This window comes from Protomyctophum bolini, assembly GCF_963924005.1.
Source record: "Protomyctophum bolini genome assembly, chromosome: 6".
Taxonomy (NCBI): Eukaryota; Metazoa; Chordata; class Actinopteri; order Myctophiformes; family Myctophidae; genus Protomyctophum; species Protomyctophum bolini.
The window spans coordinates 41,311,369-41,336,887 of record NC_137867.1 but is presented as its reverse complement, the minus strand read 5'-3'; the positions used below and the strand labels follow the sequence as shown (position 1 = coordinate 41,336,887).

Sequence of the window (25,519 nt, the reverse complement as noted above, 5' to 3'; positions counted from 1 at the left end):
GCAGCCATCCGTAGGTGCCCTTTGAGAGCGGTTTTGAAAGAGTCAAGGGATTCGCATGTCTTAATGACTGTTGGTCTGACGTCTGTGATGTATTTATATAGTGGGCAGGTGGTTAGAAAGTGTAGCTCTGTTTCCACCACATTTTGTGTGCAGTGGGTGCGTAGTCTGTCTTCCCTTGGGAGCAGGGTCTGTGTCTGCCTTTCTCTACTGCAAGGCTGTGTTCACTGAAGTCTGTAGTTTTGGGTCATTAATCATTCCGTCCTCTAAAATTCCCCTATAAATTGTATAGCTATGTATATTCCCAACCACTGCCAGGTCTAATGAAAACAAGCCCAAAGGAAGCGAGCATTTCGCCATTTTAAACATGTAAATACATAGAGGCTGAAAATATGTTAAAAAATATTTTCAGAAAATAATAATCTTGAAAATTTGAAAAGATCTTTAATCATTTTTAACAACACAAATCTTGTATTGGCCCTGGCCCCTGGGGGGGTCTCTGGCATGTTTTCAGATGGGGGTTCGGTCCGCAGACAAATATATATTAATTTGGGAAATGAAACCCTGGTTTAAAGGACACAAGCCGGAAAAAAAACTACAAATATTTACAAGCAACTTTACAATAAAAACAAGCCCGAAGTCGCTTATAATAAGCGGACACGGCAACACTGTACCTCGACCGTAATCTCGCGTAGAGAGAGGACCCGGTTCATGTTTCGCCGTACGAGAGTCGATAATAGCAGATCTCCAAGCTCACACAGCGTCGCGGATGTGACGAGGTGTGAGCTTGGAGATCGGCTATTTTTGGCCACGCGACGCCGCCGTACGGCGGATCATAAATCAGGCATAACCAGTGTCTCCAATCCAAACTAAAGGAGCCTGGTTTAGCTCACTTTGGATGCTAATGGCAACAATTCACGGTTGATTGCTGACTGTCTGCTGTGCATCCACGCAAATTTATAGTTTTATAATAGTATATATAGTTATAACGGTCAGATTCTGTGTCCAATTGCCCCGGCCTGAGGCGCGTGACATTACGGTGCCAGGAGAAGTGGGCCATGGAGGATGAAACTGGGCCTGATGTCGATGGGACAACTGAGCCCGTGAGAAAACTGGGCAGGGTAAGATTTAAGCTATATATTTTACATGTTGCATTTGGCAGCAGACGCTCATATAACATCCAGAGCAATTTACAGATTAAGTGCATGATCACATCAGATTTCGTAATAAACTCCGAATGCAGTTTTTCATACACCAGTGCCAATACCACTACCAGATGGTGACGCCCCCCCACTGTGTGTGTGTGTGTGTGTGTGTGTGTGTGTGTGTGTGTATATATACATGTGTATATATATACATGTGTATATATATATATATATATATATATATATATATATATATATATATATATATATATATATATATATATATATTTATGTATATTATATGTTATGTTATAGTTAATTTCCAAAGTGATCAAATTATTGTGTGCAATTAAATGGTCAGCTAGATAATGATACAAAGTTGAGTATGTGAATACAATACACCAATGATAGTAGGCCTACCAATTCAGGATATTGTTTACTAATTAACTACATTGTTTCTGTACTTTGGTGTTTAAACTTTAACATTAACTTCATCTAGTGTAAACGTAAACTCTAAACAACTATCATCTCTCTCTCTCAATTCAATGCAATTTAAATGAAGGTGAAGTAAAACTAAAATGCACTAAACCGCGGCGCGAGTCGGAAAACTGGCGAGTTCCCCGGATACCTATAAAACGGTCTGGCCCGTCAGTTTGGTGGGGGTTATATTTTGGGCTAACGGTGACCTTGTGATTAGAGTGTCGACGCTAATCACTCTATAAAAATGGTTGCCAATGCCTTCCCGCGTGGCATCAAGGGTTGTATTGGGGGTAAGTCCCTGCGACATGCTAGTTTCATGTCCAGGTACAATACTTGCACATCACTTTGGAAACAGGAGATAGGCCTGTGAACTATGAGTGACATGGCTCGAGAACTATCGGTTCCCAAGGCAAGGCTTACAGTATATTTCGGGCTGTTACTCCTGTAGTATTTTTGTGTCAGAGAGGCTACTCGAGACAGAGAAAGATCATTTGATAATTACTGTACTAGGCATTGTTCATGCTAAATACCTTCCTGTTGGGCTGGGTGAGTGTGCTTGTATAAAAGGGGACCCATACTCCTGAGGTTCAGTTTTGAATCAACTCCACTTTGCTTTATATCAACAGAGAACACATTGCCAGCCGTGCCGCTACAGCGATTGTGTGGCACCTGCTCCACAGAAGAGGCCACAGAGATCCGAAGATGTGGAGTTTGAAGATGGCACCACCATCATCCAGCATCCGGCAGACCAGACCATCAGTGACATCCTAGCCAGTTGGAGGCCTGATGATGAGCCAGTAGTAACAGAGAGCTCCTCTCAGACTCATATTCCGGCTGATACTGTGTACCTGAAGGTCGAAGGGGACACCGGTACTATCCTTCCTGCCGACCAGACCGTGTACGAGCTCGTGGAGGGAGGCTCACAGCGCGGTGGCCAGCTGTTGGTCGACAACCACGGCTACTCCTACACCAGGAAGTACAGAGGGTCGTCCAAGCACACGGTGTGGCGTTGCTCCGTGCGAGCTCGCAGCAAGAGCAACTCCTCCTGCAAGGCCACCGTCAAGCAGGTCGGGAACGTTCTTATCTGGGGCCGTGTCTGTCACACCCACGCACCGCGGAGGAAGAGGACACGGAAGTCCGAAGAGCACGTCATCATGGAGTTTGAAGATGACACCACCGATATCCAGGCCCCTGCAGACCACCAGACCATCCATGATGACCTCCGAGCGAGTTGGCAAGGACCGGTAACCGAGAGCTCTCACATTCCAGCTAGTGGTGGGTAATGGTATTGCCTGCAACCTCACAATAGAGAGTCATAGACCACCGATTGCCGATGTTTTGACAGTTTTAAATCAATTTGAAAAACTTGGCAGATAACATTTAAGCAAAAAGCAAGGGCAATAAATAAATAAATGTTTTGATGGATAAATGCAAAATATTTAATCATATATATCTTAACTGGCAGACAGAAACAGATTTGTTTGTTTTAAAGCCACTTCACACACAGCATTTCCTGGCGTATCGATATGGGTATGATGCGATACGATTATCGGGCAAGGAATGCGATACGAATTACGATCATTGACATATCGATTAATTGATCCCACCCTTAATTCCAGCTGACACTGAGTACATGAAGGCCGTAGAAGACCAGACTGTGTACGAGATCGTGGAGGGAGGCTCACAGCGTGGTGGCCAGCTGTTGGTCGACAACCACGGGTACTCCTACACCACGAAGTGTGGAAGGTAGGCATGGTCATTTGATGTATTACCATGTTTTTGTTCTTGCTTACTGTAAATCGCTCTGGATTAAGCCAGATGCCTAAATTGTAGGCCTGTCACAATTATTGCATAATCGACTAATCGCATTTGTTTGAGATAATCTCAATTATTTTTGCATAATCGTCAATCTTTCCATTTGAAAAATGGCCATACATTTGTAGATCAACAATTGCTGTTGTTGTATGTAAAATTATTGTAAAGAAAAGAAAATGTCAGTGATTTCTTTGTAAGGTATTTGTCATATCTTGCCCGTTTACGAAGCCTAAAAGGCAAACAAATACAAATTGTGAAGTTCCAATGTTCAGTGCACAATTAAATTGTTAATCGCAGTTATTTGTGTGAGGATTAATTGTCAACTTAAATTTGTGATTGGTGACAGACCTAGCGGAGGGTCGGCCATACACACGCTGTGGCGTTGCTCCGTGCGAGCTCGCAGCAAGTGCAACTCCTCCTGCAAGGCCACCGTCAAGCAGGTCAGGGATTCCTTTACCCGGGGCCGCATGAGCCACACCCACGCTGGACAGCCTGGCATTGCCACCAAGGTTAGTATAGTCTTTTATTTTGTCCTAATTTCTTTGAGAACTTCTTTTGTTGTGGGGTGGGGGGGGGGGTGATTATTAGGTTCCCAACTTGCATCGTTCCCAAGTAGGCCGGTGGCTGACGGGCACAGGTCTAGTGTTTTTTAATGTACACATTCTTAATTCTTTGTCACATCATTGTCACATTGACAGATATACCGTACTACATCTCTATGTAATGATTTCAGACATTTAGTCTTATGTAATTCTGTGATAAATTAACATGCCCAGAAATGTATTATCATACACGTTCTATCATCATCATTGATCACAATCTTTGCTTGATTTTTGATTCGCCAGGCGAAGCTCAAGGTTCATGCACTCACCAAGACGAATGTCTACAAGGAGGAGGTGATGGCAGAGGACAGTATTCCTGCTAACCCTGACATGAATGGAAATGAGCCTGTTGATTGGAGAACTGAGCCCACGAGAAGACTGGGCAGAGTAAGACACTATATTTGTTCAATTATCCAGAGAGGGACTTAAAACAACATGCTAAATGCCTTTCTGTGAGGGTGGCGTGTGTGCTTGGATAAAAAAGGGGGGTGACATATGATATTCCAGGTATAGGTTCAGTTTTTAATCCTCTCCACTGTGCTCAATAGAGAACACAATGCCAGCCACGCCGATACAGTGATTCCGTGGCACCTGCACCACCACTGAAGAGGGCACGGAGGTCCGAAGAGGTGGACTTTGAGGACGGCACCACCATCATCCAGCCTCCTGCGGACCAGACCATCCATGACCTCCGAGCCAGTTGGCTGCCTGATGAGCCGGTAACGGAGAGCTCTCACATTCCAGCGGATACTGTGCGCCTGAAGGTTGAAGGGGACACCGGTACTATCCTTCCTGCTGACCAGACCGTCTACGAGCTCGTGGAGGGAGGCTCACAGCGCGGTGGCCAGCTGTTGGTCGACAACCTCGGGTACTCCTACACCAGGAAGTACGGAGGGTCGTCCAAGCACACAGTGTGGCGTTGCTCCGTGCGAGCTCGCAGCAAGAGCAACTCCTCCTGCAAGGCCACCGTCAAGCAGGTCAGAGATTCCTTTACCCGGGGCCGCATGACACACACCCACGCTGGACAGCCTGGCATTGCCACCAAGGTTGGTAGTCGTTTTTTCATTTGGTGCTCGCTAACAAAAGATAATAATCTGTTCATCATTCTTGTGTGAAAATCTGCAACAGAAAAGATCACAACCATCATGGGAGAAACCCAGCCCTTCTTTTCTCCATCCCTACGTTTGTAACCAGCTCAGTGGCCTTGTGGTAGAATGTTTGCCCAAAGACTGTAAAAAAGTATAACCAATGCCTCAGCTTGGCATCTCTGAGTACAGGAAAACCTGTATTGAAGCAGCTACTTGAAAAGATTAAACAAAAATGTAATAAACAACATGATCGAAAAGGCCAAAACGAATTTCTTCAATTCAATCAACACATTTCTAGTTTATGTGTAGTTCCCAACCATTTAATTTTCTTTGCCAGATCAAGCTCGCCAAACAAGTGAATGGACTCACCCAGGCCAACGCCTTTAAGTCAGCTGCTAGAATAGTGGAGGAGGTGATGGCAGAGGAGCTGGCCGTGGACATGCCATCCAGCATTCGTTCCAAACCTGGCAACCTGTCTAGGCGTGTCAACTACCGGCGGCAGAAGAATCGGCTCGCAGGCCCCGCCTCCTGTCCAGGCCCCGCCTCCCGTCTGGGCGGGGATCGCGGCCCAGAGGGGCGCCTTCAGCAGCAGCAGGACCTCCTTGGCTCGGCAACACCCGAGCCACCGCGACCGGGACCGGTTCCCCAGCCGCCGGGCGGAGTCGGACCGGTTCCCCAGCCGCCGGGCGGAGTCGGACCGGTTCCCCAGCCGCCGGGCGGAGTCGGACCGGTTCCCCAGCGACCGGGACCGGTTCCCCAGCCGCCGGGCGGAGTCGGACCGGTTCCCCCGGCGCCGGGCGGAGTCGGAGACCCCCTCGGGCGGTCGTCGAGCGACGACGTGGTCTACGAGATCATGGAAGGCGGCACGCAGCGTGGCGGCCTGCTATTGGTCGACAACCACGGATACAGCTACACCAAGAAGTGTGGCGGATCGGCCAAGCACACGGTGTGGCGTTGCTCCATACGATCCCGCAGTAACGCCAGCAACTCCTGCAAGGCCACCGTCAAGCAGAGTGGGAACAGGTTCACCCCAGGCCGCATCGCTCACAGCCATGCTGGACAGCCTGGCATTGCCACCAAGGTAGTAGTAGTTTTTTTGTATTTAACACTTTTCGGGAACTAGAGGTTCGGGCCGCACAGTGGCACTCTCACAAGAGTTCGGGCATCACAGACATCACATCAGTCCTGCAGTCATTAGTCAGACGAACCCATGCTGCGGGTTAAAAATCACCGGTGCTGCAGGTTAAAAATCACTGTGCTGCGCGTTAAATATCATCCATGCTGCGGGTTAAAAATCACCCATGGCTCCCGACATGTGTGGTGGGTTAAAACGAATCCGTGCTGCCGGTTAAAAATCACCAGTGGCTTCCTGTGAGGTTAGGGTTAGGGTTAGGTTAGATCTACTTCAAACTAGGTCAACCCAGGAATTTACTCTCGTTCTTTTGTCTCATTCATTGATCATATGTTTTTTTTCTCTTTTTTACTTTCCTACTAGGTAAAGCTCACCAAGCAAGTATATGGACTCACCAAGACGAACTTCTATAAGTCGGCTGCCAGCATAGTGAAGGAGGTGATGTCGGAGGAGCTGGCCGTGGACATGCCAGCCAGTATTCGTCTCAACCCTGCCAGCCTGGCAAGGTGTGCCAACTACCAGCGAAAGAAATATCGGGCTGCAGGCCCCACCTTGGTGGACTTTGTACGTGACAGGGACCTGAGTCGGTGCCGGCAGTCGGCTGCTCGCTTACGGGAAGAGGAGACTGGGTCTTCCAACCACCGGGGGCAGAAAGGTCTGCCTGTGGACCCCTCCTCCTCCGTGGACTTTGTGCTGGACAAGGATCACGTACCAGATGGATTCCTTCAGCAGGACATCAGCAAGGACGGGGCTCGAAACCTCATCTTCGCCACGCCTAAACAACTGGAACTGCTCAAGTGCGTAAGGCAGCTCTTCTTGGGCGGCACATTCAATGCGGTGAACCAGCCCTTCCAGCAGCTTTTCAGCTTCCACGCCTTCCTCTGGGATGACGAGGGCCGCAGCGTGACGCAGGTCCCTCTGACGTTTGTCCTGATGTCGTCGAGGAGGAAGCGGGACTACGTCGCCGTGTTCCAGGCCATGAAGAACCTGGCGCCCGGCCTCGAGAAGGTGCACCTGGTGACGAGAGCCAACTGGCAAGCGGCAGCCAAACTGTTGCCTGACGCCGTCGTCCGGGGCTGCAACAACGTCCATTTGACCCCGGCCCTGTGGCATCAGGTCCAGCAGCTCGGCCTGGCGGTGGCCTACCTCTGCTCGGGAGCGGTGCACGACTACACCGCGCTGATGTTCACCCTCCCGTACGTTTCCGCCGACCACATCGTGGCAGCTTTCGACAAGGTCGCGGCCAACGGCAAGAACAGCCGGCTCCGACCCGTACTCGACTACATCCGCGACGCCTGGATCGTCGGCCGGTGGAAGCCCGGGCGGCGGTTCGTCTGCAAACGCTGCCTCAGGACAAACGATTATGTTGTTGAAAGAGGCTGGCACAACGGCCTGCATCAGGAGACGCAGCGATGCAACTTGCAGTTGTACCTCCTCTTGCAGCTGCTGCACACCGAGGCCAACCTGTTCCCCTTGCAGCAGCAGTCCGTGCGCCAGCAGTGCAGGCTGATGCAGGGCGAGCTGGCCAACATCTGGAAGGCATACCAGAAGAAGGAGCTGACCGTCAGCCAGCTGCTGAGCAGGGTGTCGGATTTGACCGCTGCTGTGATACCTCTGATAATTATGATAAAAAATTGTCATTTCTTTGCCACGCTTATCATTTAGTAACCTACAGCCAGAGGTCTTCAACATTCTTCAGGCCAAGGAGGCCCCCTTAGCTGAGAGAGAGAGAGAGACAAAGCTTTGTTTTCAAATGAAAGAACAAATAAGTGCAGCTTTGTCCATACAACTTGATAAGAGGTTTTCAAAGCTAGCTCACCATCAATGTTTGTTGACCGAGATTTGAGACTAGTATTTCACAGGTCTTTCATTTAAGAGACTATAGGGCTCCATTTTCGTCACCGCTAATCCCCTTATCCTTAAACTTCTTTGCCTATTTTTAATTTTTTACTTTTGAAAAACATTTTTGAATAGTTCAACTAGCCAATCCACATTAACATGTTGTGAGCTTGTAGACTGGCCATTTTAACTATTCAAAAATGTTTTGCAAAATAGTAAATTAAAAAAAAAAAGGCAAAGAAGTTTATGGATAAGGGGTTTAACGGTGACGTAAATGGAGCCCTCTGGGGGCTTTGGTGACTTCTACTCTGTTCATATATTTGTTTGACAGTAGTGCACTATCATCAGTGTTGAAATCAAATGTGTTTTTTACCCCCAAATTATCTGTGCTAATTATGTTATGTATTTTACATATGTATGTTCTACTTCAGACATTTAATTTAAAAAATATTATCATCGCAAAGACATTTCAGTAACTGACATGGCATTTGAACATTCCCGCATTAACCCATTCTGGGCGGGAAGTTGCCCCTGTTGGTGTTTCAAGCATTATGTTATACTTATGATCTACAAGCTCATAGCACGGCACCGAGAGCGAACAGTTTTTAACTAAAATAACATATTTTCAGATGGGGGTCGGCGGCCAATTATAGATATTTTTGGGGCGTCCTTGACATGAAATATTGAGAACCACTGATATAGAAACATGAGGTTTTTCAGAAAACTGTCATTAGGGTTATGATGATGATGAATGATGAATGACTTAGAAGATATTTTGTAGAATCGAGCTCAGGTCTAAATGGGTTAAGTAAAGTGAATATAATGCTTTGAGACCTTTCACGTCTCCTCCGACTTCACATTTGGCCAAGCCATGCTCCCTCCTCATCTTCCTGGCATCATCTTCTTTCTTCTGAATTTGTGGCAGCCCATCTCGTCTTTTCACCCGACGAGTGACTCTCCCCAGCTATGCAGCATGCTGCTCCTCCTCCTCCAGTGTTCTTGACCTCTCCTCTGCTTATACTGCTTATACTGCAGAGCCTGTTTGGTGCTCTCCAGCTCAGCAGCAGTGTCTTGTCTCGGCACAGTGAGTCGGCGTACGTGCTGCCTGCTCCGTCCGGAAGGGGTCGAGTGGTTTTCCAAAGCAGACCTCTCGATTATCTTACTGTCAAAGCAGGTCCCTGGCTTTTAACTCTATGGCCTGACTCACACCTTCGCAACAGATTGATGTATGCTTGTTGTATGAGACTTATTGACTGATGCAAGCTCTCAATTCATTTCCAATGGGAGTCACATGGTTTGACACAACATTTTTGTTGTATGAGGGGGGGGGGGGGGGGGGCAGTCGAAACACAGCCGAAAGCCATCGATGCATCTAGCATGCATCGATTTTGTATGCTAGATGCGAAGGTGTGAGTGAGGCCTAGGGCTTCACTCTCTGGCTCTCACTTCTCCAGCTGTGTGTGTGTGTGTGTGTCAGGCAGACACCCCTCTGTTGAAGAAACCCTGGCCTAGAGCAGGGGCTCATTAGCCCGCGGACCGCCATTAGAAAATATAGGCCAAGGACAGCCATATTTTACGGCTCTAGCAGTGGTTTTCAACCATTTTCATTTCAAGGACCCTCAGTTTGACCTGAATTAGGCTACGGTAACCCATTTCTATCTCTGGGACCGCAATGTATATTGTAAAGTCAAAATATATTTCACTCTGAGAGTGTACAAATGGAACCCTGAGTTACAGACCCATAAGGGTCCATTTGGTTCCTAATTATCATTTAGCTGGGGACCCCCTGGAACTCCCTCAAGAACCCCTAGGGGTCCCCGGACCCCACTTTGGAGTTCAGCTAATTAAATGCTGTGTTGCTACTGTATGCTCACTGTGTGGTTTATGCTCACTCAATGAAGCCTTCCTCATCCTTTTGAGCGTGTGCACAGTGTTGGCACTTGTCCATACACACACACACACTGCACAAATATTACACTGAGAAAGCAAACAATCACAAGGATTATTTCTACATCATTCTGTATAGTTTATCATATTCCTGTGGTTTGTAGGATGTTTAAAGTTTTTTTTTTGTCTGCACAGTTTTAATGTAGGCCTAAAAGAAAGGAAAAAGCGTAGCCTGCTGTGTTATAATTGTTAACAATTCTGGGTTTTGACAGTTGACACCCTGAAACACAAGTACACCCTGAAACACCAGTGGTGGACAGTAAGTAAGTACTGTACTTAAGTAACATTATTTTGGGGTATTTGTACTTTACTTGAGTATTTCCAATAACTTTACTTTCACTCCACTACATCTCTGAGGCAAATATTGTACTTTTTACTACACTACAATTATTTGAACGCTTTAGTTACTATAGTTACTTTGTAGATATTGATTATTATTACAAAACATTAACCACTTCAGCCCTTTACACATTTCGGCAATTCATTTTATTTTATTTTTTAACATATGTTTCAAAGCAATTATGAAATATTTTTTCCATACACCCCACATGGCAGCACAAACATGAAACTAAATCTTCAAAGACACATCAGGACATTTCGGGCCATTTAATTGAAAATAGCCAATCTACAAGCTCAAGCTTGTAGATCGGCTATTTTCAAAAGATTATTATTATACATTTGAAAACTTGAAATGAGACATTGTGCTCAACGAGCATAGTCCCTACTTTTACTTTTGGTACTATAAGTACATTTTGATTCCAATACTTTTGTACTTTTACTCAAGTACAAATGTGAGAACGTTCAATTTAGTACAGTGGCTTTCAACCCTTTTCATTTCAGTATTTTAGCCACGGACCACCATTTAGCCTCAATATTTTGTTATTGTTGGATAAGATATTGTCCACAATTCCATGCTGTATTGATGTTGGTACCATTAAGAGAGACACGGTAAACATTGGTCAAAATAACAAATGTTCTACATTCTCTAATTAATGCGACCATAGGTCGCAGTTTACTAAGAAAACTTGCAAAACCCGTCCGTCAGTCAGCTCACGCCTCCATATATGGTTGTCAGAACATCACGCCTCGTGACATCACGCTTCGTGACACGCTCCATATATGATATATGGCCGTCTCCATATATGGTTGTCAGTCCAACTCGCCTCGTGACATCACGCCTTGCGACACGCTCCATATCATCCAAATTAATGCCCGACCCCACCTGGGCCCTCAACAAACCCTGTACACTCAAGACACTGCCTCCGCTTCCACCCTTAGATTAGATCTCCATATATGGAGCTGACCTGTTCTGACATTCCATATGTTGATCTGACCTCATCAAATCCTGTACACGCTCCATATATGGCCAGTAGGCCTACAGAATTCATGCCATATGTGTTGATCTGACCCCCCCATGCCAAAGCACCAGTGCTCGCCCAGCAGTCTGCCATCAGGCCCGTCACCCGGGCGGATGCGTGGCGTGCACACCCTCATGGGCCAGGGCGTCTTACTGGTGTAGATTTCTTGTAGGCTACATTAACTTTAGTAATGCAGATGTTTAACAATAATTTAACTCTTGAGAGCGTAAAATTACACCAAATTGACCCATGAGGGTTTTTGTTTTGTTTCATTTTACACTCTCAAGAGTTAAAGATCTAATAATTAAGGGTCCATTTGGTTACCAAGTAACTCTCCATCATTTAGCTGGGGACCATCTGAAACGCTCTCAAGGACCACTGGTTGAGAGAGCCACTGATTTAGTAGCTCAGGTGTCACATACTACAAATGTCTATCTACGTCCTGTAAGTTAGTAGACTTAGTTAGAAATTATACAATTAGTGTTGACTGTTGACTAAATCTTTACAAGTGGCTCTTATTTCGAAGATGAAGGAACCAAGGAGGTCCATTTCGGCTTCCGTCTAGTGTTGCCATGTCCGCTTATTATAAGCGACGTTGGGCTTGCTTTTCCTGTAAGGTTGCTTGTAAAAAAGTGTAGTTGTGGGCTGCAGTTTTCTAGCAATCTAGTGGCACACTGTTGAATGTGAGAGTTGTTATGATGCGGAAGCGGCGCCTAGATAAACAAGAACCCACGTGGATTAAAGAACACTATGAAAAGCATGCATCTTTGACTTAGACAAATCAGGCCTGAACATTGCGTTAAACCTGGAACCACCTCTGTGGCATTAATAGGTGAGTAGTTCATTAATTGTATCATAGAGACATGTAATAATCTGCCTGCAGTGCGCACCAAGCAAAATCTCCACTCCAGGTGCTCCTGGCTCTGGCTCCAAAAGTTATGTGCAGTGTGTGGCTGTGCTGTGCACCCACCCATGTAATGTTATGAGATTTTTATTGAAATATAACATAATTTTGGGCTTTAAATAATTTATTTATTTAGCGAATGCAAAGTCCTTAAGCCAAACGGTTGCCTCCTGGTCTGCTGTGTGGAGGGTAATTAATCCTCCTTCCAGTCTTTGGAGAGGACACACTTCTATGATGTGCTTCATAGTTTGCTCCTCACCACACGCACACAGTGGGCTTGGGCTACTGCCCCATTTGTGGAGGCTGGCCAAGCAAGGGCCATGGCCAGTCCTGAATCTATTGAGCGTAGACCACTGTCTCCTTGGGAGGGTGGTACCAGGGACCTGTTGGTTGGGGTCTGACACCAGGTGTTTATTTGGGACCTCATTGGACTCCCATTCCCTTTTCCAAGCTGATTTGATGGTGAAGTCAGCTGATGGGGGGTTCCTCCAAATTGGTCGTCTCGATGGGAGTCGAGCAGTGGGTGGGTTGAAAATGTCTGCATGGATTGGTAGATGGGGAGAGTCTTTGACCTTTTGAAGCATCCTTTGAGAGACTGCTGCTCGCCGGATGTGTGGGGGTGCTATGTTTGATAATACTGGGAGCCAGGGGGGTGGTGTGGAGCGAATAGTCCCGGTTATGGTTCTCATGGTGGTATTGAGCTGGGTGTCCACCTGGTGTGTGTGTGATGACCTAGACCAGACAGGGGCACAATATTCTGCTGCAGAGTATGACAGGGCCAGTGCTGAGGTGCAGTGTGGAGGCTGCCGCCCCCCATTTTGCACCAGCAAGTTTGCAGAGCAGATTGTTTCTGGACTTCACCTTAGCTGCCGTCCCTTTTAGGTGTTCCTTGAAGGACAGAGTTCTGTCGAGGGTCACACCGAGGTAGGTTGGATAGGGTGCATGCTTCAGTTTGAGTCCGCTCAGGTAGATGTCTAGTTCTCTGGCAGCTTTAGCGTTGTGGAGATGGAATACACTGGAAACAGTTTTTAAATAATGTAAACATGTTTTAGCTCTCTCAGTCTAGAGACAATAAACTATATTTTGTTATCAAATCCATCTCCCCCAAAAACAATACACCACCAAATACATGCACATCCCAAGTTATATTAAAGGGATTGTGACATACCTTTATGGATTCATGATTTATGTTATCATTGCTATGTTCAGTGAATCTACAGACATTGTGGGCACAGGGTTTTCTTTCACTAGAAATGTACTTACTTACAAAGTAGATTGTAACTGCTCCAGAAGTTGTATGTATAAGGTTATAAGGTTGATTTATTTTGTTTGGCAACGTGAGCAATTGTCATTGCTTTCTACTGTTAATCTAGCTGATACTTTCTCTTTCTGTGCCGGTAATTGTGAGAATAAAATATGGGATATCTTAACACCCCAGCTTCCCTGTTCTGGGTAGTGGGTATAACTACTCTAGCCTCTCACAATGACTCAAATATGCTGTAACCTGAACGTTTAACCAGAAAGACAAAGTATGGGTAAAGTGTGCATATTGTTCACTGTTATTTTACTGCTCTGCAAAGCCTAATAATTTCTAGCAAATATATTTCATAACACAACTAGTACCACAACACAAGAAACACACACAATGCATGAAGAAAACCAGCCAACGGGGGACAGAATAGTGACGTCTATCGTTTGTTAGTCTGTGTTTTGAGTTGGGCCAGCCAGTCAGTCCCCTTGCCTAGTAGTTTTTGCTGGGGGATATCTATAGAGCCCTTGTTGAAACGCTGACACCGATCTTCTGCCTCATACACACAACCATTGGTCGTACTATGGGACCCAGTGCCTCCCTGCTTGGCACTCAGCATCAAGGGTTGGATTGGGGGGTCCCTGCGACATACTAGCGTCATGTCCAGGGGGTGTACTTGTACATCAAGTTGCCTCATGCTACAGAAACAGGAGATAGGCTCCTGCCCTATGGGCCTCGTTGCTCTGCAAGGCTTACCTTCCTTACGTTTGTCAATCAACGTGTTGTCAACAAAACCAGAATAAAGCAGGAGTTTCAGCTTTCATCATCAAGCTGATAAATCACATATGATATTTAGTCTTGTGTCGCCACTCTTTCTCCGGCTCTCTTTCTTCCTCCTCCGCATCCAGGACCTAGAACAGCCTAAAAGCACGAGTTGAGAAGTCACCTGGAGAGGTGCGAGGGAGAGTGGGAGGAGGGCTGTGTGGCCAAGCTGGAGACCAACGCCATGTCCAGCAACTGCTGGGAGAGCTGGAATGCCACACCAGGTCCAGCTGAGAGATGTCGGCAGGGACTGGAGAGCTGAGAGATGTCGACAGGGACTGGAGAGCTGAGCGATGTCGGCAGGGACTCGAGCTACTCTGTAGGGTAAGGAGATGTATGGGTGTATATATTTGTGTGTGTGTGTGTGTGTGTGTGTGTGTGTGTGTGTAGTGTGAAGAATATAAAAGAATGTGAACGTTTTAAATGAAAGGAAAACGAGTTACAAAGTCACACTTCTCACATTTTTACATTTTGGTACAAGAAATGAACCAAAAGAAATTCACATATCTGTTATTTGAAGCAATACAAACATTGCTTCAATTAATGAACATACAGTATATATGTGGATAGGACATATATATTTTGCACAAACATAGACACACAGACACACACGCACACACACACACACACACACACACACACACACACACACACACACACACACACACACACACACACACACACACACACACACACACAGTCAATTAAATTCATTATTGTGCATGACATGCCAGTTGAAACACGTGAGACGTGAGTGCTTATACATTTTGGCAGATGATGAAACATATGAACTTGTGTCCTTAGCTAATAGGTCAACCATTATGTCGTGCCCAGCAAATATACATAGCAGCCATTAAGAATATGTGACAGTGTTTCTGTAACTGAAGTGTGGTCATGGTGCAGACAATGAGGAGGAAATGTGTTAGGGTACCACCGAGAGAGATTGAGTCTGGTTGGAAGGACCTGTATTCTGGCTTTGACTGTAAAGGTGACGATATCCTCATCAACTGCATCATTCTTGAATATTGTATGAGATATGGTGTGGTCTGCATCGGGAAGGCAAGCTAGCTCCCCCTGTTGTTTTAAACCAGTCCAGTGTTGTTGTTGTTTTTGCTGTTGTAACACTACAAGGTATACCTCCGTGCACACCCATTCTTAACCACTTTATTATATATTTTGTAGGTTATTAGCCTATTGGATTATAGTCTAGGAATCCTATAGGAATCCAGCAGAGGAATCCAGTAGGATTCCAGTACAAGAATCAAATGGGATCCTATTGGATTTCTTATTGGATAATAATCCTATAGAAGTAAATCCTATGAGAAAAAAATCCTATAAGATTTTGGAACAAATCCTTTTGGATAATTTCTTATAGGATAATAATCCCATAGAAAAAGTCCTATTGGAAATACCAATAAAAAAATCCTATAAGAATTTGGAACAAATCCTATTGGATAATTTCTTATAGGATAATAATCCCATAGAAAAAGTCCTATTGGATTTCTTTTATAGGATTATAATCCTATAAGAAAATATCCAATAGGATTTTTTCTATCGGAATCTTTTGGACTTTTTGACTAGGGTAAGGTTATAAGGTTGATTTATTTTGTTTGGCAACGTGAGCAATTGTCATTGCTTTCTACTGTTAATCTAGCTGATACTTTCTCTTTCTGTGCCGGTAATTGTGAGAATAAAATATGGGATATCTTAACACCCCAGCTTCCCTGTTCTGGGTAGTGGGTACAGTAACTACTCTAGCCTCTCACAATGACTCAAATATGCTGTAACCTGAACGTTTAACCAGAAAGACAAAGTACACAAGTATGGGTAAAGTGTGCATATTGTTCACTGTTATTTTACTGCTCTGCAAAGCCTAATAATTTCTAGCAAATATATTTCATAACACAACTAGTACCACAACACAAGAAACACACACAATGCATGAAGAAAACCAGCCAACGGGGGACAGAATAGTGACGTCTATCGTTTGTTAGTCTGTGTTTTGAGTTGGGCCAGCCAGTCAGTCCCCTTGCCTAGTAGTTTTTGCTGGGGGATATCTATAGAGCCCTTGTTGAAACGCTGACACCGATCTTCTGCCTCATACACACAACCATTGGTCGTACTATGGGACCCAGTGCCTCCCTGCTTGGCACTCAGCATCAAGGGTTGGATTGGGGGGTCCCTGCGACATACTAGCGTCATGTCCAGGGGGTGTACTTGTACATCAAGTTGCCTCATGCTACAGAAACAGGAGATACCGTAGGCTCCTGCCCTATGGGCCTCGTTGCTCTGCAAGGCTTACCTTCCTTACGTTTGTCAATCAACGTGTTGTCAACAAAACCAGAATAAAGCAGGAGTTTCAGCTTTCATCATCAAGCTGATAAATCACATATGATATTTAGTCTTGTGTCGCCACTCTTTCTCCGGCTCTCTTTCTTCCTCCTCCGCATCCAGGACCTAGAACAGCCTAAAAGCACGAGTTGAGAAGTCACCTGGAGAGGTGCGAGGGAGAGTGGGAGGAGGGCTGTGTGGCCAAGCTGGAGACCAACGCCATGTCCAGCAACTGCTGGGAGAGTTGGAATGCCACACCAGGTCCAGCTGAGAGATGTCGACAGGGACTGGAGAGCTGAGAGATGTCCGCAGGGACTGGAGCTACTCTGTAGGGTAAGGAGATGTATGGGTGTATATATTTGTGTGTGTGTGTAGTGTGAAGAATGTGAACGTTCTAAATGAAAGGAAAACGAGTTACAAAGTCACACTTCTCACATTTTTACATTTTGGTACAAGAAATTAACCAAAAGAAATTCACATATCTGTTATTTGAAGCAATACAAACATTGCTTCAATTAATGAACATACAGTATATATGTGGATAGGACATATATATTTTGCACAAACATAGACACACACACACACACACACACACACACACACACACACACACACACACACACACACAGTCAATTCAATTCATTATTGTGCATGACATGCCAGTTGAAACACGTGAGACGTGAGTGCTTATACATTTTGGCAGATGATGAAACATATGAACTTGTGTCCTTAGCTAATGGGTCATTATGTCGTGCCCAGCAAATATACATAGCAGCCATTAAGAATATGTGACAGTGTTTCTGTAACTGAAGTGTGGTCATGGTGCAGACAATGAGGAGGAAATGTGTTAGGGTACCACTACCACAGAGAGAGATTGAATCTGGTTGGAAGGACCTGTATTCTGGCTTTGACTGTAAAGGTGACGATATCCTCATCAACTGCATCATTCTTGAATATTGTATGAGATATGGTGTGGTCTGCATCGGGTGGTCTCCCCCTGTAGTTTTAAACCAGTCCAGTGTTGTTGTTGTTTTTGCTGTTGTAACACTACAAGGTACCTCCGTGCACACCCATTCTTAACCACTTTATTATATATTTTGTAGGTTATTAGCCTATTAAAAAAAACATTATTTTACTCTGCATATCTTAAAATGCAGACTGACGATTTTGCAGTGCTGTGATAGTGTATATATAGCCAGCACCTTATAGAATCATAATTGTCCATTCAAAAGCCACCAGCATTTTCCTTTTGAATAATTCGGGGGATCCGCTTCATTGTTTCAATCTGGTATACCACCACTTGGGGGCGGTGTTGTGTTACTAAAGCTGTTGCTAGTCAGTTACTATTACTTTGAGGTGGGACTGGGGATGTGCCTGCTTGGTAGATCAGTGGTCCTCAACCCCTTGAACTGGCTGGGGGACCCCATTTACTTAATTGTGCACATAGCAGATCTACAAGCTCATAAGACATGCACACTGTGCAATGCCTTGTGCCTTTTATTATTTATTTTTTTCGTTATTTTAAAAAGTTATTTTGGGGCTTTTTATGCCTTTATTGATAGTGAAGTGAAGTTTAGACATAAAATGGGGACAGAGAGATGTGGAGTGACACGCAGCAAAGGCCGTCGGACTCGGTATAGGGAGCCTGGCTAACAGTGTTGTTTTTGTCGACAATTTTTTTTCGTGGACTACCTTTTTTCATTGACGAAAACTAAATGGAAACTAAATGAAAACTAAGCTATGACGACTAAAACTAAGACTAAATATATCGAAAATGTCATCATGAAATAAAAACGAGACAAAAATGCTAGGAAGGGACTAGTGGACAAGAGATCCAGTATAAGTCATTTTACAATTGGTTGCATGCTGAAAATAGTATAAAAGTATAAAATCTGCAAGTATACGCCAAAACACATTTTAGTCGAAAATTGCATGACATTTAGTCGACTAAAACTCGACTAACACTAATACATTCCAGGTGACAAAAATGTGACTAAAACTAAGTGAAAACTATTCAAGAGACTATGACTAAAACTAAAATTGAAATTTGCTGCCAAAAAACAACACTGCTGGCTAACGTAGGTGCCCGGACCGCTGGCCTCATTGTATTTATTTTGCCTCTACAATCACACATCACATGGTTTAGCAAGGGAACGGCATCAAGTGGACCACCTTGGCAGACTTTGTCCTGAACGTTCTAGCCGGTATATAAATTGATCAAGAACATCTGGAGTCGGTCTCTGGGAAAACACGTTCCATTTATTTTATCACACAGAGGGCAGTGCAAACATCAGGAACGACGGTGGACACAACCATATTAATCTATTCTTGGTCTTTCTCTTCCCCGTGTGTGATTACATGGACCAGGTTTTTGTAGTCCAGGTTTCCTGCTACGTCTGGGGGGAATGCAGTGAACATCTGCTCCATCTGTGAGGGTGGAGTAAAAATAGATAATTGTGTGTGTGTGTGTGTGTGTGTGTGTGTGTGTGGGAAGGCATGGCACAACCTTTTGTGTTTCAATGTTAAAATTAGTTTTCTTTTTTTTGTTTAGTTGTAGGTGTTGTAGATGTTGTAGGCCAGGGTGTGTTCAAATCAGATCCTTTGGCATCAGACACAGAATCACTTAAATCAGTCAAATCACCATCAACCGTAAATCTGCCCATTTTCCCGTTTCACATAGGAAGAGACATTGCGGAATTAAAGATTAAAATAATAATGCTGTGCATAATGAGACCGTCAGACACAACAGGACTTTGCGTAGTCGAAACGAAAGCAGCAGTGGTGAAAACCCGCCCTGCAGCACTGTTTAATGCAATTTATCTGTGTGTGTTATAAGTATTTTTTGTTGAATTATCTGATGAACAAAGTAGTAAAAGTCAACAGTATGTATATCCATAACATAAGCAAGCAGCATGCTAGCAGACAATACACTAGTTGTTTTTATTATTATTTTCAAAATGATCATCTTCTGCTCAATACAGTTAGTTTAAGCTTGTCACATGAAACTCTATACCGTCATATGCATACTGCATCTGTCGCGCAAATTATCAAAACATTAGAAAGTAGCCAGTATCAGATTGTGAAAATAATAATAATAATAATAATAATAATAAAATGATTGAAAAAATGAACTAGTGTATTGTCTGCTAGCGTGCTGCTTGCTTATGTTATGGATATACATACTGTTGACTTTTACTTGTCATCAGCACTTCAACAAAAACTTATACCACGCACACATACATTGCATTAAAGTAGAGCGGGTCTTGCCGCAACCCTATCGATGTTTGGAATTAAGCTTTTATAATAATAATGTAAAGAAGAGCATGATTGGATCCTATATTTCTGTCTTTGTGTGAGTGGTGGAGATCTAACCTCTTCAGGAGAGAACCTGTCTGCCTGGGTGGTCAGCATTTCTGTCACACTGTAACGACAGTGTTGGTGGTGGTCAGCAATACCACCTCATAGCCATCAGCAGTCAAACATTAGTGTTATAGGGCTTGAGTCCGGTCTCGTCGAGTCCAGTCATTTACTCATTTACTCGGTCACGTCTCCTCTATATACATTATGAGGAGTCCATTCACATTCACATATACTGACCTGACGAAGATCTGTCAAGATCGGAACGTTGTCGTTCATTTATTCAATAAATTAATTCTTTGGTGTGCGGGCCCTACCTCCTTCCATAATTGCCTTATTGGCCCTGCACCCACTGTCGAGGTGCGTGCAAATAGGTATGCTCTGAGTCCATTCACATTAACATTATAATATGTATATTATGAGGAGTCCATTCACATTAACATTATCAGAGAGCTTTATAGACAGCTATCCTGTGAAGTAACGGAGTGCAGCTGATGCGCCTGCCTGCTCTGGCAGTGTTTTGTGTTTTCAAATAATAATATTCTGGTCTCGGTCTCGAATCGGTCTCGCCTTCTGTCGGTCTTGACTCGGAATCGACCCCTCCTAGACTCGGTCTTGACTTGGACTCGACCCCCTCCCAGACTCGGTCTTGACTTGGACTCGACCCCCTCCCAGACTCGGTCTTGACTTGGACTCGACCCCCTCCCGGACTCTGTCTTGACTTGGACTCGACCCCCTCCCGGACTCGGCCTTGACTTGGACTCGACCCCCTCCCATCCCCATCGAACTCGGTCTTGACTCAGACTCACTTTAAGTGGACTCCACTACAACACTATCAAACATGCTACAGTAGCTACTTCATAACCAGTAGTCTGAAGTAGTAGTTTTGATCCTCTGTTTGTTTATCAATGGTGGGTTTAGAACATAATACTCACAAATCCTTCCTCAAAGTGCCCTTTCCTTCTGGATCAAACACCTTGAAAGCATTGAGGATGGTCTCCTCTGGATCAGCACCTTTCGGAGAAACAAACAAACATCTCTAGGAATGTCGTGATCTCTGCTAGTCTAGTCGGCAGCCTCTCAATCAACAGAGGGACATAACAAATCTAGGGGATTGCAGCATCTATTTCAAGCATTGGCACAAATGGTCTCAAAACTCAACCTTCCCCTCATCACTGAACAGTCCTTTGATATATACAGAATTTCCGTGTGTGTGTGTGTGTGTGTGTGTGTGTGTGTGTGTGTGTGTGTGTGTGTGTGTGTGTGTGTGTGTGTGTGTGTGTGTGTGTGTGTGTGTGTGTGCAAACGATTCTTCTACATTCTCTAATTGTGTAGCCTTCTTGAAAAGTTATGTAAGTAAAGCAGATGTTTATGTAACAATGTAACTATTGAGAGTGTAACATGAAACTTACGGGTCTACTGCAGTTTTATTTATCCCTGACATTCTTAGACAAGTAGCAGAACAATGTCTTTACCTTTTAGCTTCTCTCCAAACATGGTGAGGAAGACTGTGAAATTAATCGGCCCTGGCGCTTCCTTCAGCATCTCATCAATCTCCTCCTGTTTCACATTTAAACGACCTAGAAAAGGCTCTTTTATTATTAGCTGGAGATCTGGTGGTGTAGTAACGACAATGTAACATTCCCCACAAACACAGATGTGAATAATGGCAGGTCATTTTTACTAGATATCTTTTCTGAAATACAGAGAGCACATACAAACGCACATACAGTACACGCACGCACGCACGCACGCACACACACACACACACACACACACACACACACACACACACACACACACACACACACACACACACACACACACACACACACTGTACATACCTACACATGCCTATAGTCACAATTAAACAGGTGCAAACAAACAACTTCACACTTCTTCTCACCTAGAGCTGCAAAAGTGTCTCTAAGGTCATTCTCGTCTATGAAACCGTCTCTGTTTTGGTCCATGATGGTGAAGGCCTGTTGAAAACGTGTTGTTATAGTAGTGTATTGTGTGTACAGTACATTGTCCTGCCTGGCCATGCTCTCATCGGCAAGCGTCTCATCATTCACGCTTTCATGCTAAGGTGAAAGGAAACCAACGGGGCAGACGGATCACTGACTTCTTTGAACTCCTGGATCTGGGACTGTTCAAAGATGGAGAACACGTTTGAGTTGGCTCCCTCTCCCACTCTCTTCTTTGCTTTCTTGGGTGCCTGTAACGAAATTTGACAAAGCCATTTAGTTACCGGTAGTTAGTTAGTTAGTTGTTGGCACAGCTGTCCTCGTCACCTGTGTCTCTGTGTCTGTTTGCGCTTCACTCATTACCGCTTTGTGGCGACGCATGTGCTTATTGACAACAAAGACAATAATCACACAACCCCCGATAACTGCTCAGCCCGGGGCTCGTTTCGTTATGGGACGGGGGTTAGTATCAATGTCACTTTGTGATGGAAATATTTACTCATCATGCTTAACCCATTCTGGGCGGGGAACCCTTTTGGTGTTTTAACGTTATGTTACACTTTAGCTATTGAAAAATCGTGAAAATGTGGCGCAAATCTTTGAATATATATTCTTTCAGAGCGAACATTTTTAACTCAAATATGTGCTTCTGCGGGGTCCCTGGAACAACATCTTTTCAGATGGGGGTCGGTGGCCAATTAAATATATTTTTGAGGGTCCTTGACATGAAAACGTTTGAGCACGACTGACATAGAAACATAGGGTTTTTTCTGAAAACTGTCAGGATTCAGAAGACATTTTGTAGAATCGTCCTCGGGTCTAAATGGGTTAATTCCTCTCGGTCCGATCTCTTCTCTAGCTCCTAGAGAGCTGGTATCAGATGAGGGATTACGCCACGGGCCCTGGGTGGTGACAGGAAGGATGCCACACTGAGCCCCGTTTTGACTGGAAATCCCACAGAGGCGAGGATTATACATTGAGCTATTTACACGACTGCCAAGGAAGTGTGAAAAAAATAGTGTGAAGGAATGCAGCGCGACTGATGACATCACCCTGCTTAGTCTCTCGCAGACAGCTGGCTGCTGACTTGTCTAACCACCTCGCTGCGGATTAAGACTTTTTTTAAATCGTATGAAAATGGGAAGGTCATTCATGTGTGTTTGTTTTGAGTACGGCAAGTTTTGGGAAATTTGGTGTACATGTTTATTATTGTTTACTGTTGTTTCCCAGCCGATGTGCATAAGAAAACCAAACTAGCATCATCAGGGCACAATGCAGCAGGCTGTAGGCATCAGGCTGCAGGCTGCAGGCTGCAGAATTCAACACTCCTGCACTTAAACACAGTAACATGGACTATATGGATTGTGACTCTTATACTGGCACACAACATGTATGGTTTTCAGTATCATATTGCACTGTTTAATGAACATACAATGAGCACAGTTATTTTCTCCACCAGGCTGAGGGCAAGGGGGGAGAGTATGTTTTGCACTGTACACAGTCCGTCCATCTGTGTACAGCTAATCTCCGGCACCATTAACCCGGTCGATGCCACATTTTGCACACACACACTCCCTGGATGCCAACGATGAACCTCTGCCCCATATTTTCCAGAGCGGCCTGTTATAGCGACTTTTGAAAAACTTTTTTTTAAATATATTACTCCTCCAGATTCTGTCCAAAAATCCCGCAAATCGTTACACACTGTCACTATCTCTAATATCTGTCCGATATTTCATATTCCATCCTAATTGGCTAACATTGGCCTCCAAAGTTTGCAGGATTGGCCTCAAATCATGAACGCAGCATGCAATTTACGTGAAATCTTTCACAGACTTTCCTACTATGGCTGAGAAATATATCCCACCCTTTTCACATTGGCCTGTCATAGCGCCACCAACAGGTGGGTTTTTGGAACAAAATGCCTCAAATCATCTAATTGCCATCCAAGGCGTAAGAAGACATGGCACCCTTTTCACATTGGCCTATTTTATAACGCCACCAGTAGGCCACAACCTGACCTGCCCTGGTGGAGACCTGTCCTATTATAGCGCCACCAGGAGGCCACAACCTGACCTGCCCTGGTGGAGACCTGTGCCCTGGTGGAGACCTGTGCCCCGACGGGCACTTTATCTACTTTATATTATACATGAGTCCAAATGCAATGTTAACTGAAGTATAGGCAGCATCCATCTGAGTTCACTCACCATCTTCCAACGGTAGCTCAGCTGGATGTGGAGTTTGTGGAGCAAACCGTATTATTCCTCGGTGCTTTGTGGATGGAGCTGTTATTCATAAACAAGGTATAGATATACTGAGCCTTCCCCTCCCACGACAATTATGCATCATGCCCCCCATCCATCCGTCGCTATATAAATACCCCCCATGTTTAGGCAGAGCCACACAGGTGAGGAGAGGTGTGTGTGTGTGTGTGTGTGTGGGGGGGGGTATTCCTTTATATAAATACCCCCCATGCCATGTTTAGGCAGAGCCACACAGGTGAGGGGGGGGGGGGTATTCCTTTGTCCTCCCGTGTACTTGGATCAATCTTTTAACCCATTCAGCCCTGACGTCGATGTTTTCTAAATCATGACAATTTTCTGAAAGATTTGAGGCACATTTTAACGATTTTTCAAAAATAGAAGACCTACAAGTTCATAGCGCGGCACTCGGTGCCGCGCTATGAACTTGTAGGTCTTCTATGAGCTATGAGCTTGTAGGTCTTCTATGAGCTATGAGCTTGTAGATCTGCTATTTTTCAATAGCTAAATTATAACATAATGTATGTAACCACCAAAAGGTGTTCCCGCTCAAAATGGGTTAACCTTGTGATGAGATTTAACACATTCAGGACGGGAACACCCTTTTGGTGTTTTAATTATGTCATATACTTTAGCAATTTAAATATAGCAGATCTACAAGCTCATAGTATGGTATCCGGAGAACTCGCCAGTTTACCAACTCGCCGCGATCCCAGTGCATTTTAGTTTTACTTCACCTTCATTTAAATTGCATTGAATTGAGAGATAGAGAGAGAAGATAGTTGTTTAGAGTTAACGCTAGAGAAAGTAGGAATGCTAAAAGTTTAACCACCAAACTATCATTGGTATTCACATACTCACCTTTTTATCATTATCTAGCTGACCATTTAATTGCACAAAATTATTTGATCACTTTGGAAATGAACTATAACATCTGTGGGTTTGACATACTATACTGATGAAGACAGCATGTTAGCATAACGATGAAGACATTGATGAAGAATTCTCGCCGTGGAGACTAAACTGGCGAGTTCTCCGGTATCCCATAGTAAAGATAGAGCTTGTAGATCTGCTACTTTTGAAAAAACGTGCAAATCTGGTGCAAATCATTGAATATATATTCTTTCAGAGCGGTCCCTGGAACAACATATTTTCAGATGGGGGGGTCGGCGGCCAATTACGTATAATTTTTGGGGTCCACTGACATATAGAAACATAGGGTTTT

The 25,519-nt window shown here is 44.5% G+C and overlaps 2 protein-coding genes across 3 annotated transcripts; one reads left to right on the top strand and one right to left on the bottom strand.

Annotated features, from left to right (window-relative positions):
• Window positions 1-1,026: 1,026 nt before the first annotated feature.
• LOC308317753 (uncharacterized protein) lies at window positions 1,027-8,159 on the top strand. Its single transcript, XM_080767035.1, has 8 exons — window positions 1,027-1,118; window positions 2,249-2,897; window positions 3,242-3,368; window positions 3,784-3,946; window positions 4,283-4,426; window positions 4,588-5,085; window positions 5,465-6,208; window positions 6,623-8,159. The coding sequence occupies exons 1-8, from the start codon at window positions 1,056-1,058 to the stop codon at window positions 7,922-7,924; spliced, it is 3,690 nt and encodes a 1,229-aa protein (XP_080623161.1). The 5' UTR covers window positions 1,027-1,055; the 3' UTR covers window positions 7,925-8,159.
• Window positions 8,160-18,948: 10,789 nt separating this feature from the next.
• Window positions 18,949-24,392, bottom strand: LOC308316650 (myosin regulatory light chain 2, ventricular/cardiac muscle isoform-like). Of its 2 annotated transcripts, none has more exons than XM_080765343.1 (7): window positions 24,241-24,392; window positions 22,192-22,284; window positions 21,973-22,048; window positions 21,542-21,646; window positions 21,002-21,080; window positions 20,082-20,130; window positions 18,949-19,136 (listed from the first exon to the last, which is right to left on the bottom strand). In XM_080765343.1, exons 1-7 carry the CDS (start codon window positions 24,241-24,243, stop codon window positions 19,032-19,034), a joined length of 510 nt encoding a protein of 169 aa, XP_080621469.1. In that variant the 5' UTR covers window positions 24,244-24,392; the 3' UTR covers window positions 18,949-19,031. The 2 variants fall into 2 exon arrangements, with proteins under 2 accessions (XP_080621469.1, XP_080621468.1); XM_080765342.1 differs by lacking the exon at window positions 24,241-24,392 and adding an exon at window positions 22,397-22,537.
• Window positions 24,393-25,519: the final 1,127 nt, after the last annotated feature.